Genomic DNA, 14,026 nt, shown 5'->3' on the forward strand with positions numbered 1-14,026 from the left:
CATTTCCCCGGGCCTCATTCTTTCAGTTCTAGAAGGGCATGGCTGGCCCAGATTATTTCTGAGAGCCCCTTCAGCAATGGTAGTCAAGGATTCTGCAAATCAGAATGACATTAGGCTCAAAGAAGCAGTGCAAAGTGTAGCACTGAATATAGGGGCAAGGAAGACAGCAGAATCAAAGGTCATCCGTGGCAAAGGGGGAATGATGTACTACTAACAAAACAAGGTGAGTGTATAAAAGGGCTTGTCTTTGGGGGTTTTTTTGGAGGGGGTTTGTCACAAGGCATGGAGATGGGGAAGGATAAGTAAGAGGTGGTAGGAAAATAATGGTTTGTTCATTATTTTACATCCCCCAAATACAGACTTTAAACTTTTTTTTTGACCCATGACCCACAGCAGGAAATACAACTTGTATCCTGGTCCAGTACAGTTGTCCAGTATATATAACTGAAACAAAGGGTTTATGAAACAAATAATTACTCTAAGGGCAGTGTACTATTCTAGTACATTTCATTATTTTAAAAAGTTGGTTGCTGTCCAATGAATGTCTGTTATGATCAATTACTGCGTCACGACCCACAGTTTTAAAAACACTGTCTAAGAGGAAGATCAAGTCTTCTTAAGTTGGGGGCGATGGCAGGCATCCCATTAAAGAACCGAAGACTAGCTGCAGGAGTGGACTGGCAAGCCTCAGGGCTGGGGAGTCTGGAGCGCGTCTGAAGCTCTGTGAGGCATGAGTGTTGAGGAAGGCAGAGGCCTGGGAAACAATCGGTGGCAACCACTCGTCTAGGTGATAGGGATTAGGGGTTTAACCCTCCAGACCTCGTAGACCTGAGGATGGGGGCGGAAACCAGATTCCCGCAGGAATACAGCGAACACCCGAAGGCTGCATTTCATAAGCGTGCGCCGAATGGCTCCCGCATCTCTGACCTCATTTGGATTTCCAAAGCTCCTCCACTTACTCGAGAGTCCGGGGAGGACCGCGTGCGCCCACTCCTCCATTCATTCATTCATTCCAAACCCATCTCGGGGAGCGCCAACCAGGTGCGAGAAAGGGCGAGCCGCCGGCGGCCAAAGATCCCCTTCCAGTCGGTTCCCCTCCCGCCCAGCTCGCGCGCACACAAAGTTCTGGCTGCCACCCCCGCGGACCGGCTCCCTTGCCAATCAGAACCGAAGCGCATGCACCGCCGCCCGGCGGAGCCGCCTAACCTCCCCGGCTTCCCGGGATCCGCCCCCCACCCACCCCTCTCCCTGCACCGGCCCGGCCGCTCCTGCCCTGCGCTCGGCCTTCCCCGCCTCGCATCCGTGCCATCGGCGCTCGATTGCGCGCGGACTCCTCGCTCCGGGCTCGCTCGTCGCTCGCGCTCGGCCGCCGCTCCCGCCCCCGTCCCCCGCCCCCCGCCCCTCCCCCGGCTCCTCCCGCCCCTCCCCCGCCTCCCTTGCAACTTTTGCCGGAGCGCCCCCCTCCCCAACACACACAGCCATGCTGAGCTGAGCCCCGGCCGGGGACTGGCCGCGCGCTGCCCGCCCCGGCTCCCGCCCCACCGCGGACCCGCTCGGGGGCCGCGGCCGCTCGGCCCTCGGCCTCGGCCGCTGCGCCCGCCCGGCCGCCCCCCGGAGCCCCCGGGAGCCCCGCGCAGGGCCCGGGCCGCGGCGGCGGCGGCGGCGGCGGCGCCCGGCCCCCTCCCCCGGCGCCGGCCAAGTGAGGCGGTGATGCGGGCGCTGGCGGCCCCGGCTGCGCCGAGAGCGGAGACACAGGCTCAAGATGGCAGATTCCGACTGAGGCTGGGGGGGCCGAGCTCGCGCGCCGCGATCCCTTCTCCGTTGCCATGAATCGCGGACACCCCGGCCCCGATGGCCCCCGTGTACGAAGGTAAGCGGCGCCGGCCCGCCGACTCCGCCGACCCACGCCCGCTCGGCCGCCCGGCCGCCCGGCCCCCGGAGCTTTGTTCTGCCCGCGGCCCCGCGCCGGGCAGCACCCCCCCACCCCCGGCCCGCAGCCCCCCGGCGCCCGGTCCCCGCGCCCCACCCCCGGGGCTCGAACCGGTCGCCCGCCCCCCTCCCCGCCACCCCCTCGGTCGCCCGGCGATCGGCCGGGATCCGGAATCAAACATCTTATTTCCAGGGTGGAGAAGGAGGCGGGGGGTGGGGTGGGGGGTGTGCGAGGGTGGGCTACTGGCCGAAGAAAAGAAATTGGGTGGGAGGGGGCGCCGGGAAAAAGACAGACCCGTGACGGTGCTTTTTATTTATTTGTAAGAAATAAAGGTGATGCGGTGTAGCTTTCCATCTCCAGCACCCCCCCCCCCAAAGAAAATTACCTTTAGGGTGATCTGTTTCCACTCTCCGTCCTCCCAGCTCCCTTCCCGTTTCCCTCCACTCCCCCCCACCCCCCAACACACACACACACACACACACACACACACTCCTTTATTCTTCGCGAGCCTCAGATTTTGGGGGGCTGTCGGATCGGAATGTGCGGGGCTAGGTGATGCGAGGGGGGCAGAGAGGAAAAGTCCATTTCAGAGCCAGGCAGAACAATGAAATAGGCGAAAATCTCCCCGCATTAGCGTATGTAAGGGAAAATGTAGTTTAGGTTTGCCAGTCGGGGAGGCGGCCAAGACGCTGGTCTCCGCCGGTCTGGGTAAACCTGCGCGGTGCACCTTCACCTGGCGTTGGGTCCTTTTTCTCGTCTGTCTTTAGGAAGAAAGACAAGAACGGAAGGCACAAATACTCCGTTTCCCCTGCAGTCCCTCTCTCTTTCGTTTTTCTTCAGTCAGTTCTGTCAGTTTCCAGCTAGAAATCAAACCGGAATCAACTAAGTTTTTACACTTCGATATGTGTTTTGTGTGTGTGTGTGTGTGTGTGTGCTTGTAGTAGGAGGGATTTTGAACCAAAGGGTGTCTGATTTTTTTTTTCAGTCATTTTCCTCGTGAAAATGTCTTTCTCATGAAATCATTGAAGTAGCAGCCTTTACATACTTTGAGCGTCAGTCCATCTGGCTTTCTTTCGGTTTTGTTCAGATATCCTGTGGATGAAATACCAAATGAGAGGAGGCAAGGGTTTGTGCGGAATGGAGAGGAGGGGCGAGGTTTTAATCCTCTATAAATCCGGAGAACAGTCATGGCCAGTGAGACAGGGAACGCATTAATAGTTTTATCTCTGTTATAAAGGCAGATTAAAAAAAAAAAAAAACTTATCTGAAAAGAAAATCTGTTATTAGTTCCAGAGCTCCAAATGAATTAGGTTTCTGGATGGAATAAAGTTACCAGTCAGGCCCTGGGTAACGAGGCTGTAAATAACCTATGGACTGTAAATATTTTTTTTCAGACTCTCTTAGAAACAAAGGGGCCTGTTTAGAAGGCAACAGAGAGATGTTATTCCAGGGGCTTTCCTCTTTGATTCTGAAGAACACAAGGTCCATTTAACCATTCAACAAAACAAAACAAAATTTCTGATCACTCCACCACACAGAATGGAGCGAGCCCGGTGGCTCTGTGAACATACTAGGAGGACCCAGTCGGGCATTCATTGTTCCTCTGAGTCTCTGGGAGGGGGCTACAGTCAATGCTCCCACTGTCTATGGAGTGTTAAAATGAAACAATTTTCTCTTTATTAAGTACCTCTTTGAGACTCCCTCTGCTGGACACTCCGGGTGAGCATTGGAGAAGGAACTTGGCATTGAATTCAGAACTATAGTAAAACAGGCTGCTTTCCCTTTCTCAAGGGGCTGGGTATGTGGGTTGGGATGTATTTTGTCAACTTGGTAGAAAGCCGTCCTGGGAACCGTGCTGTCCCCCTCCTGTTCCTTTCATTCTAAATCCATACGGAATGTAGGCCATCCCCCTGCAGCTAAGACTTGGCACTCAGGTTCTTCCTACCGTGCTCTTTCAGGGCACGACACCAGATAAAGACCTGTGGGTGTGTAAGACGTTGTGGTTTAAGCATAATCTCAGATCTCAAAGGTCTCGAGCTCACTTTTTTTATTTGCAAGCCTGCCTTCTATGTCCCAGCTGACCTACTCGGTCACTTCTGCCACCCCTGGGCCCCTCAGTCTTGTGTGCGTGCTCTATTGATCATTCCTGTGCATTGTGCCCTTTGATTCTGCGAGAGTTTCTTCGAATCTTTGTAGTTCTTCTCTTCTTCCTCACCCCTTTTGAACCAGTCCAGCATCACCGCCCAAGCTCAGGCCTGGGTCTTTTTTGAAAGCAACTGTTGGTCATGCTCTAAAGCAGACAGGTGACCCCTCTAATCAGGCATTGCACATTTACTTCCTGCGATGAGTGCGTCTAAGACTCCAGTGACCTCCTTTTTCCCTCCTTTGGCAACGCCCCCTGGATTTAGCGAACCTGATTTTTACCACATCCCGGTCAGAGCACATGGACTCCTTGTGTGTATCCCAGAGGAGCAGGGCTTTTCCTGTGGAATTCTCCAAGAGCGATTTCTGATAGTTTTCACCCTACTAAAAGATTTGAACCCTGGATTCTTCTCAGGAGAAGGATAATGACAGGTGAGGCATTTAAGCCAGAATTCAGGGGTATATTCATTTATTTAAATAGGGTGCAATTGCCTCAGGCTAGGATTTGATGTAAAGGCCTGAGTGCATTAGTGGAGCATTCTGAACTGCCAGGTATTTAGAGAGAAGTGATCAGTTTGAAACGGGGTATGTTTGATAATACAAGTCAACGGGTAGGAAAGTGTGATCAGCCTTCCACAGCCTGCTTTTAAGGATAGGTTTCTAAATAGCATAGTAGTTTTCAATGGCTTGGTACTGATCAAGTTAAACTTCTTTAAAAAGATTTCTTTTCTTTAGAAGGTTAAACATTCTCCTTGCAGTTATGTTTACTCCATCACCTTGCTTAGCAAGGCTTTTTCCAGTGCCACAGGTGTAAATTAGAGGACCCTAAATTGTATTCTCTCTCCCTGGCTGTGCCTTGTCCACTAGTGTTGGCTCAGACAGTCAGACTTCCCCAAACTGTAGCATCAAAGTCTGTCATCAGATGGGCCTGAAGACACCTACCAAGAAATGGATTCTGAATCATCTTCCATTAAAAGAATTTGATGACACATGTTCAGAAATATCTTTTCCTGTGTTTATGTTTTATATTTTTAAAAATGAGTAAGTATAAATATTGTTTTCCTTCTTACCACATTTGAAAAGTGAATCAAGGCTCATTAATTAATTTTAATCCTTGATCCCGGACAGTGTGGTACAATACTCGAACCAGAAACCTGGGCTTTGACTCTAGCTGTATGGCTTTGGGCCTGTTACTTAACTTCTCTGAGCTTTTTTTTTTTTTTTTTTTTCTTCTTTTCAAAGCCTTATTTGATTGTTCCAGGGCTCCATTAGAAACAAGTATATGTAAAGCATCAGGCTATAGTAGGCATTTTCTCAGTACATGTTAAATCCCTCTATCTTTTGAGCTGCTTACAGGCATGATGACTCCAGGGAAAGAATAAGCCACAAATAGTTTAGAAAACCAATAATAGCAACATTTCAATTATTAATCTCCTGCCATTCCTTTTCCAGTTTGGGCACCAGCAACAATAAGCCCCCTATGGCCAGGGAAGAAAGAGCCTCTTTTGACCCTCTCTGTGACCTTTCCAGAGTCTTTATTCCCATTGAGCTTCTGCTGGTTTCAGGTAGAGGATTTCTCTTCTCCCATGGCACATTCTCTGCAACTCTAAAAATGAAGCAACAAACCGTTCGAACTGAGTTTCAGGGGCTGCAGCTGTGCCTCTGGGAAAATATCCCAAGGTGTGAAAGATAATCTTTGCCCTTTATCAGGATCCATTGGTAACCCAGACAGCCAGCCAGGAAAGGGAGCGCCCCGAGGTGGCTTACTTACGAACGGCCTCCTCAGAGGGGAGACACCCACTCGATCACGAGGCAAGGACTAGATCCATGCATCTAACGTGATTTTCCTACAAAAAAAATTGTGGTGCATTCTGCGAGTTGCAGCTGCTCATGTTCTTCATATTTTATTTTTTGTTTCTTTATTTCTTTCTCCCTTGTGTAGAGACCGATCTTGAAGGAACCACCTTTGAGTGGAACAAAGTAGCGACGTTCGAAAGGATATGATACGTGAACATTTTTTATTGTTCTCCGAACATGTCATTTGCCAGTGCTTTCTGGTGGTCTCACGATGACAATTCAAGCTCTTCAGGTTGCTGTCAAAGGCGAGTTTCAGAATAATGCCAGCAGATGTTATATAACATCCGATGAAGCATGAACTTGAAAGGCCCCAAATCATAATAGTTCCATTTCGTGTGGCAGTACTGCGTTGGGAGGGGTGAGGACTGGAGGCAGAGAAAGAAAATGGAAAACCTGGAATATAGGAAGGTCTTTATTTTTCCTCTAAAAGAAGCCAAGATGCCTGAAGTTCATGGTAATAATTGTAGCTTAGTTTGTGGCACATCCTCTCCCTACAGTGACCCACTTGTCCTCCTCACAGACCCACAGAGTGGATACCTTCACCCCCACTTTATAGACAGGGCGCTTCTTTAGAACATCCATTCCACAGACGTTTGTGTGGCGTCCCTGTCCTTGAGTTCAGGGGTGATGGGAAGTGAAAATCAAAACTAAGCAAGAGCTGAACTCAAGATAGAATGCCTTTACGTGTGTGCCTTTCAGAACTTTAACCAGTTCTTACGTCTTACATGCTCATGTTTCTTGAGGTATACAGGGAAGACCACCATTTCTTTATTTTCTCTAGAAAGATTTTCTTTGGGATCAAAAAAGTATTTATGAATGCAGAAAATACCTATTACAAATCTCCTTAGAAATTTCCTTGGAAATTACCATCTCTAATTTGCAGAAGATTCCGTCTTCCTCTTTCATTACTTACATTTTATACCTTTGTAAATGCACCACGTTTCTGATTTGCACATGCCGCTTGGAGACTTTCTGTTTTTGGCATTTGGCGTCCCCAGTTCTATCACCAGCGGACCTATTCATCTTACGTGGCTGTTGGAGAATGAATTCCTGACTTTGCTGCCTGGCTGAGATCCTTAATTCCAGGTAGCTTTGTGATACTTATTGGTGGGGATATAGATCGGGTGGTCACTCTGTAGATCCCTCAGGGAAGGAAGTTGTGGAAGAAGACCAACTCCTCCTCGCGGGAGCATGGAGCTCAGGACAGGAGAGGACCTCGGGAGAAATGAGTTCACCCTATTGCATTCAGGAAGGTGAACAGTCGTAACTTGGAATCGTCTGTTCACCCACAAAATTTTTTTCCAGGAAAAGACCACCATAGGAACTCCCTCAGTGACCAGTTCCAGCATTCTGTTAATCTGATGGTCAAGAAACTCTTGGGTTGGCCTGAGATCTCGTCTGTTGTCACTCAAACCTGTTCTCTTTGACTCAGTGTCTTTTTCTGAAGCCTTTCATGTACTTGAAGGCAGTAACCGAGTCACTGTTGCTTTTTCCTCACAGAGCCTGTTTTGGGTCCTCTCCCTCTGAGAGCTCTCATTTCTCCACAAAACCAGAAAAAATGGTGGTGATCAAAGCTGGACACAGTTCTGTAATAATGGTCCCCTTACTGCAGGGTTCTTGCCTCATGGAGAGCCCCTGGAGGGCAAGAATCAGGTCTGAGTCATCATTGTGTCCCCTGTAGTAGCCATGCAGTTCCTAAACCTAGTAGGTGCTTCATAAATGCTTGTTGAGTTGACACTTCCTTTTAATATATCTAAGTAATAACTTACGTCACACAAGCCCTGCCCTGGTTAGCTTGCTCTCTCCTCGGTTCTGATCTTTATTTTTCTTGTATGTACTTGTGTCTAACCATCCCTCACCCTAACAAGGCCATCTTCTGTTTGATCCTTTGAATCTCACCCTTCTGTTTGTAGCTCTCTAGAACCTTACTTAACAGATCCTACATACAGAATGCAGCTGACATAAGTCATTAAAAAAAAACAAACATAAAGTTGAACTACTCTCGAAAGAAGAGGAGAGAGGGCTCAGAAAAATCTTGACAATTTGATGCAATATTGGTTCATTCAGGTTTAGAAAGGACACTTGTCAGATTCTTTAGAGGTTCTGAGTCAGCCAGAGCCATACCTGTTTTTCCAGGTTCTCTACAACGAGTCAGTGAGGTGTTCATGACACTAGCTACAAGTCAGACTTGTAGCCCGTATCCCTCCATCTTTGGTCTAGGGCCAGTGCAAAAGACAAAAGATGTGATGGGCAACGTCATTCAATTGGCAATTTTCTGATGGGTGACTTTACCATTAGAAAGTAAGCTGCTGAAATAGTTGCCAATTTTTTAAAAAGCAGCAGACTCTTAAAACTGCAAAATAATTGTGTGGTTTTCCAGCCGCTTATTTCTAAACACAGCGTTGAAGAGATTTGTAGTGTTTTTGAAAGTGGTCTGTTTTAGCAATTCTTGCCTAACTTCTTTTGCTCTAGTAGGTTCTGATTAATTAAATGCCACTGTGTTTAAGCAGAATTAAGATTGATTGACTCTTGCATGTGCTAATGCTGTAAACTTCATAAAACCTTCATTGTCACAGAAAGAATGCGGTTTAATATGTGAGTGGACAGGGGATTTTCTCCCCAGGCTGTGCTGTCTGTCCTCAGTGAAAGATCATTTTGGAACCTGCCCTAACATTGGGTTATGGCACTTTGGGTTTGCATAGTTACAGACTGCATCCTGATGTTGCAGTAAGTTTTGTTTCCCCCTATATTTGTACCATTTTCCTCTATAGCAATATTACCCTTTGATTCAACCTATGGAGTTAAATATAAAGGGCTGATTTTCCAAGGACTTATATAATATCAGTGATCCATCATGCCAGTTCTATTGAGAACTTCTAGTTTCATAGCATCAAGGAAACAGATTTTAATGATACGCGTGTCTGGAGTCCTTTCAAAAGTCACATGGTAAAGCAATTGGGAAAACTCTGGTTTGTTGGTAGTTGTGGAATTTTGATTTTTTTTCTCTAATGAAGAATTAATAGAGCTCTGACCAAAAAAAAAAAAAAGCAGCGTGTTAAGTTAATTTTGCAGAAATTGTAGAAAGGCAGCAAGTTACACCCTCCAGAGTTCTGTGTCCGCTACACACTAGAACCCAGGCTGATAGAAGGAGTTTCTGCAGGAAAGTGAATTTCAAGGAAATTTGTAATGGTGGGTGGGGCTGGTAGGAGCATACACCGCTGAAGCAGGTACATATTCAGCTCCAGCACACCTGTGATCACCGTTACTCATTAATGAGTATGACCTGCACCATCAGGAAGAGGTTAATCGATGGTCCTTATGTTCTGTTAAGTGAGACTGGGAATGTCTGTAATGTGTTACAGAAATGTTTCCATTAGAAAATGGTTATAAATAAAGAAACTCTTTGATTTAATTGTTCCATGACTTATTCCCCCAAAAGGATTTAAGGCCTCTTAAAGAGTTAAGTTCCTGGAAGAGAGGAAATTAATTCATATAGATCAGTTCTGTGGCTCGACCTTATTTCCAAAAATGTCAGATAAGTGAGGTTGTCCTACCCGGAGTGACAGCGGAAGCCGTCAGATCGCTTGTGCTGGCGTAACCAGGTGAACAAGCAGAGGGCCTAATGGAATTCATTTGCAAAGTCATTTTTGCTTGGCTAGAGTGTAAGCGCAAAATAGACCAGCAGACGAGATTGGTAAGTGTTTGGGATCAGTTGTCCAAAGGCTTTTTAAAACGAGTGCTAATTTGAGAGGCATTTTATGGTGCAGAGAAGGGGACTAATATAATCGAAATGATTCTTGAACAAGGTAATTTTTCCTGGCCTGGGTATAACGGAGTGAGGCAGCCAGAGGGTGAGCCATGTGGTGCAGGGGAAGGTGTGTGCACAGTGGTGTTGGACCTGGACTGCTGTTGGCGTCACACAGGAGCGTGCGGAAGAGCACCAAGCAGCATGCCTGACCCGAGGCTTCAGTGAATATTCATTCCTTTCCACGTTCCTCCCCAGCTCGCGGTGGTCTGGGACCAGGGAAGCTTGCTGGTGTTAGCAGTACCATGATATTTACAGTCTGCCCTCTATATCCATAGCTTGCACATCCATGGAGTCAACCAACCACGGATTGGACATATTTGGGGAAAAAAATTGCAGAAAGTTTTAAAAACCAAAGCTTGTGTTTGTTGTGCTCCTGGCCAGTATCTCCATAACATTTGCATTGTATTAGGTGTTGTAAGTAATCTAGAGCTGATTTATAGCACACAAGCGGATGAATGTACGTTATGTACAAATGCTACATATTTTTATGTAAAGGACTGGCGCGTACAAGGAGATTGGGCTCCTGGAACCAACATTCCTCAGATACCATGGGGTGACTTTATTCTGTCTTTCTAAAGAATCTCTTCTTTTTATAGGCTCTCTCACAGTCTACACTGGCATCACAGTATTTCAGGATCTCACTGGGTTACAGTATAACCCCAGGGAAGGCTTTGCACACTTGTATCCACCTTAGACACTTGAGGAAACTGAGGCCAGAGCAGTGAGAAGAGGCTGCCGAGGCATCGTCTTGAGAGTTGGAGGTGGGCAGAGTGAGGCACCCCCCGCATTGCACTCCCTCAGCCATGGGCGCAGAAACTCCAGGATGTTGGCCACTGAGTGAGCTTTGCTGGGCTGCACAGCCCATGGAAGCTCCATCAGGATGGTTCCCACAGGGCTGTCAGAACAACAAACCTTCTCCCAAAATCCAGAGGGAGGTCCCGGGCTCCAGTCCCCCTGGGTGCCCTGCCGCCCATGGTGCCTGCCTGAGCCCATCCCAGAGGGCTCCTTCCCACTGTCTCAGGAAAGCAAGGCCATGTGCCTTCAGCACCAGTCTGTAAAGGGCCTTCTGTCAGGAAGTCATTCCTTCTGTTTCCCTGAGCCATTACTCAGCTTGTCACCACAAGCTACTTATTAACAAAAACACATGCACACAAAATCACAGAAACCGATACAATTGTGACAGGTTTCACAGAACCTCAGAGCACTTTTCAGTCATTAAGTGGCTTAAAAAAAAAAAAATTGGGGGGGATTCCCTGGCAGTCCAGTGGTGTGGACTCTGGACTTTTGCTGCTGAGGGCCTGGGTCTGATCCCTGGTTGAGGAACTAAGATCCTACAAGCTGTGCCATATGCAGAATTAGATTTTTAAAAATTAATTGATTTTAAAAAATACTGATTTTCTAAGGTAGAGCTTCAAGTCATCCTTTCTTTCCCTTTGACCTGACCAAAACTTGACCCCTATCCCTGTTGTCAGGCCTGCCCTTGTGACCCTAGCCCAAATCCTGTTGGGGTGGCCTTCTGTCTTGTGCTGCTCCCCACCTCCCTTGGAGGTCCTCCACCCTGACGAGTAACCCTGCATAGTATTTGAATAGACTTTTACGCGAAGGGCTGGCTTGACTTGGCATTGGTGAATCCTGGGGCGATGGTGCAGGGCGGCCTGCAGCCCACCAGTTCCTGGGTTCTGTGTCCAGCCTACGACCACCTCCACCTCCCCTTGGACCTCGGGGTGCCTCCTGGCCACCTACTCAGTCCCCTGCCTGGGGAAGGGACCTGCCCTGGGAAGGCCTGCAAGTAGGCATGAAACCTTTTGGACAGGGATTACCAGGGACCCAGAGCATGGTCTGGGAGAGCACCCTGTCCTTGGGGAGGGGTGTGGCTGAGACCTGCAAAGTATGGGGTTCAGGGCTGGAGCCCCGGCTGCCCTGTTGTGAGAGCCATGCTGATAAAAGCTTGGGCAACAAAGGCGACCCGACAATATTTCCTGTTTATACAAAGTCCTGGCTGCCGATTGCTTCACTGGATGCCCTGCTCCTTTCTTTCCCTCCTCCACCTTGATCTTCTACTTAGGGTTGCTCCATAAAGCAGGGTTGATGAAACTGCCCCATTTCCTGTTCCTGGCTGTGGAAAGTCTGTTCCTCCCACAGTGAAACTCACCAGAGAGCCCAGTGCATCCCGCAGCTCCTATGTCTTGTCTGTCTCTGCCACTGACACAGGCAGCTGCTCCTCCTCCTGTCCTCCCCTTTGATGTCATCTCACCTCTCTGCTTCCACCTGCTTATTATTTCCCACTCACCTGCCCACAGCCAGCCGGGCTCCTCCTGTCCCCGACTCACCTGCCCACAGCCAGCTGGGCTCCTTCCCTCCCCGACTCTGTGTATCTTGGACGTGTGTCCGCCTCGTTACACTCCTGTAGGTGTCAGGGTCCAAGAGCAGGACACTGGGCCTCTCTCTCTGGGAAGCATTTGTGTCGGGGAGCTGTTTGGGAAGAGTGCTCCTCCAGCTTTGGAAACTGTCAGTCACCTGGAGGGCCTGTTAAAACAGATCACCGGGCCCCACCCTCACAGTTTCTGTTTCAGTAGGTCTGGGGTGGGGCTCGGGAATTTGCATTTCTAATTGAGAACCCCGATTTTAGAGGAATGCACTCAGAATGAGAAATCCGTACGTATTTAAAGTCAGACGGTAGTTGCTTTGATGGAGACTTGCCTTGGGTGGGTGGGAGTCAGAGAGACCTGGCAGTGCGTTACTGCAGCTCTGACGCCCTTCCTAGCTGAGACAGCCTCCAGCCTCCAGCCTTCCTGCCTCAGCTCCGGGAGGGATGAGGCTCCATCTTCTCCAGGACCCGTCTGTACACGCAGTCTGTAGTTCATCCAATTCAATGCTGGGACCCCAGAACTGAATGGGCAGGCATGTCTCCCAGTAACAATATGTGATTATTATTAATTGACATAAACAGCGCTATGATTTTCTCCATTTACAGAAGAGGAAATGGTGGCTTGCAGAGACTAACTAACCTGTCCAGGATCTCATAAGCCAGGGCTGGAGCCCTCCTGACCCTGGAGTGTGTTCTTGGCTTGACCAGCCAGCCACCCAGCTCCACATGGGGCAGTGGGAGGGGTGCAGCATACAGTGGGGAGGATCCCCAGTAGGAAGGATCTGGTACCTTCTTGGAGCAGGGGCGGCCACCGTGGGGGCTGATGGTGCCAGAGCATTGAAGCCACAAACGCCTGTTCCCCCACCCCACCCCCCCTCTGCTGTCCCATTCACCTCCTCTCCATCCATGAGGAAGAAGTGAGATGGTGAGTGTCAAGTCTTAGCCCAGGAGCTGGCGCAGAGGAGGGTATAGTTTGGGGCAGCCAAGCCATGGGTCCATTTGAGCAGCTAAAACAGAGATCTGAGAATAATCTTACTGAGACCTCTAAGAAAAAAAGTTATGGAAAGATGATAACAGCTAATACTTACAGAGCCCTTGGAAGTTCCAGTTTTGTTCTCAGGCTTCAGTTCTATTAAATCATTGTCACCTTGTAGTAATGCAGCAGGGTAGGTTATGTCCCTGCTATGTTACACTCCAGAGGTAGTGGAAGGTTAGCCACTAACAGGTGGCTGAGCTGAGGTTAACCACCCCCCCCCCCCAGTAGCCCGGACCCAGACCCCCTGCCCCTGTCCACTAGGCTCTAGCTGCAAAGCAGAAAGTCCTTCCAGTCCCTTCCTTGATAAGAGAAATTTGTAAATATGTTGGTTCCGCCCCCCAAATATAAATGTTCTTTGTTTCAATCAGAACCTGAATAAATGTTTTAAAATTTGAAACACTGATTCCTTTTGGTCTTCTTGAAAGACAAGGTGGTGGGCGCATAGAACAGTCAGGTCTGAAAGATAAGAGCAGTGGAAGGACCAGCTCTGCCATGTGTTAAGCCAAACCATAAAGCTTCAGATTTGGCATGAAACTTGACAGCCCCATCAGCGGGCAGAATAGGTGCTCAGATTTAAGGCCCTGTAAGTCTGTGAGCGTTTAATAGATGACGAAGGAGTTTCCACGAAGCAGTCGGAAAGAGGAAACCTGATTGAGCAAATGGGGATGGGACCACGTGATAGCAATTTGAAAAGTCTCAACGGATGTTATCACCTCACATCATTATACCAACATAAATTCTGTGTGATTAAAATGTTAAATTCAACAAAAGTCTGTCGAGCGCATTCAGGAAGCCAGGGATTGCTCTAGGTGCTGAGGGTGTAGCAATGAGTGAAACAGATGAGCACCCCTACCCTGAAGCAGCCTGCGTTTTCATGGAGAAAGG

General features: G+C 48.7%; 1 protein-coding gene and 1 long non-coding RNA gene across 7 annotated transcripts in view; one reads left to right on the forward strand and one right to left on the reverse strand.

The window, feature by feature from the left end:
• The first annotated feature begins 1,439 nt into the window (after positions 1 to 1,439).
• Positions 1,440 to 14,026, forward strand: part of HIPK2 (homeodomain interacting protein kinase 2) — a 203,939-nt gene continuing 191,352 nt past the window's right edge. For 2 of the 4 annotated variants that reach the window (XM_086395289.1, XM_086395294.1), the window contains exon 1: positions 1,440 to 1,870. In XM_086395289.1, coding sequence (XP_086251415.1) covers positions 1,852 to 1,870 — 19 coding nt within the window. In that variant the 5' untranslated portion in view covers positions 1,440 to 1,851. Of the gene's footprint in view, positions 1,871 to 13,538; position 14,026 lie in introns of those variants that run through there. The other 2 variants (XM_086395296.1, XM_086395286.1) reach the window with 2 other exon arrangements.
• LOC147373704 (uncharacterized) lies at positions 2,215 to 13,532 on the reverse strand. Of its 3 annotated transcripts, none has more exons than XR_015162007.1 (2): positions 12,068 to 13,532; positions 2,215 to 6,294 (listed from the first exon to the last, which is right to left on the reverse strand). It is a non-coding gene; the product is annotated as an uncharacterized LOC147373704 (long non-coding RNA). The 3 variants fall into 3 exon arrangements; XR_015162005.1 differs by having other exon boundaries at positions 2,215 to 6,322; XR_015162006.1 differs by lacking the exon at positions 12,068 to 13,532 and adding an exon at positions 11,890 to 11,965 and having other exon boundaries at positions 2,215 to 6,322.

The sequence above is a fragment of the Bos grunniens genome, chromosome 4, assembly GCF_055505025.1.
Source record: "Bos grunniens cultivar Pamir isolate PY7600 chromosome 4, Bosgru_T2T1.0, whole genome shotgun sequence".
NCBI lineage: Eukaryota > Metazoa > Chordata > Mammalia > Artiodactyla > Bovidae > Bos > Bos grunniens.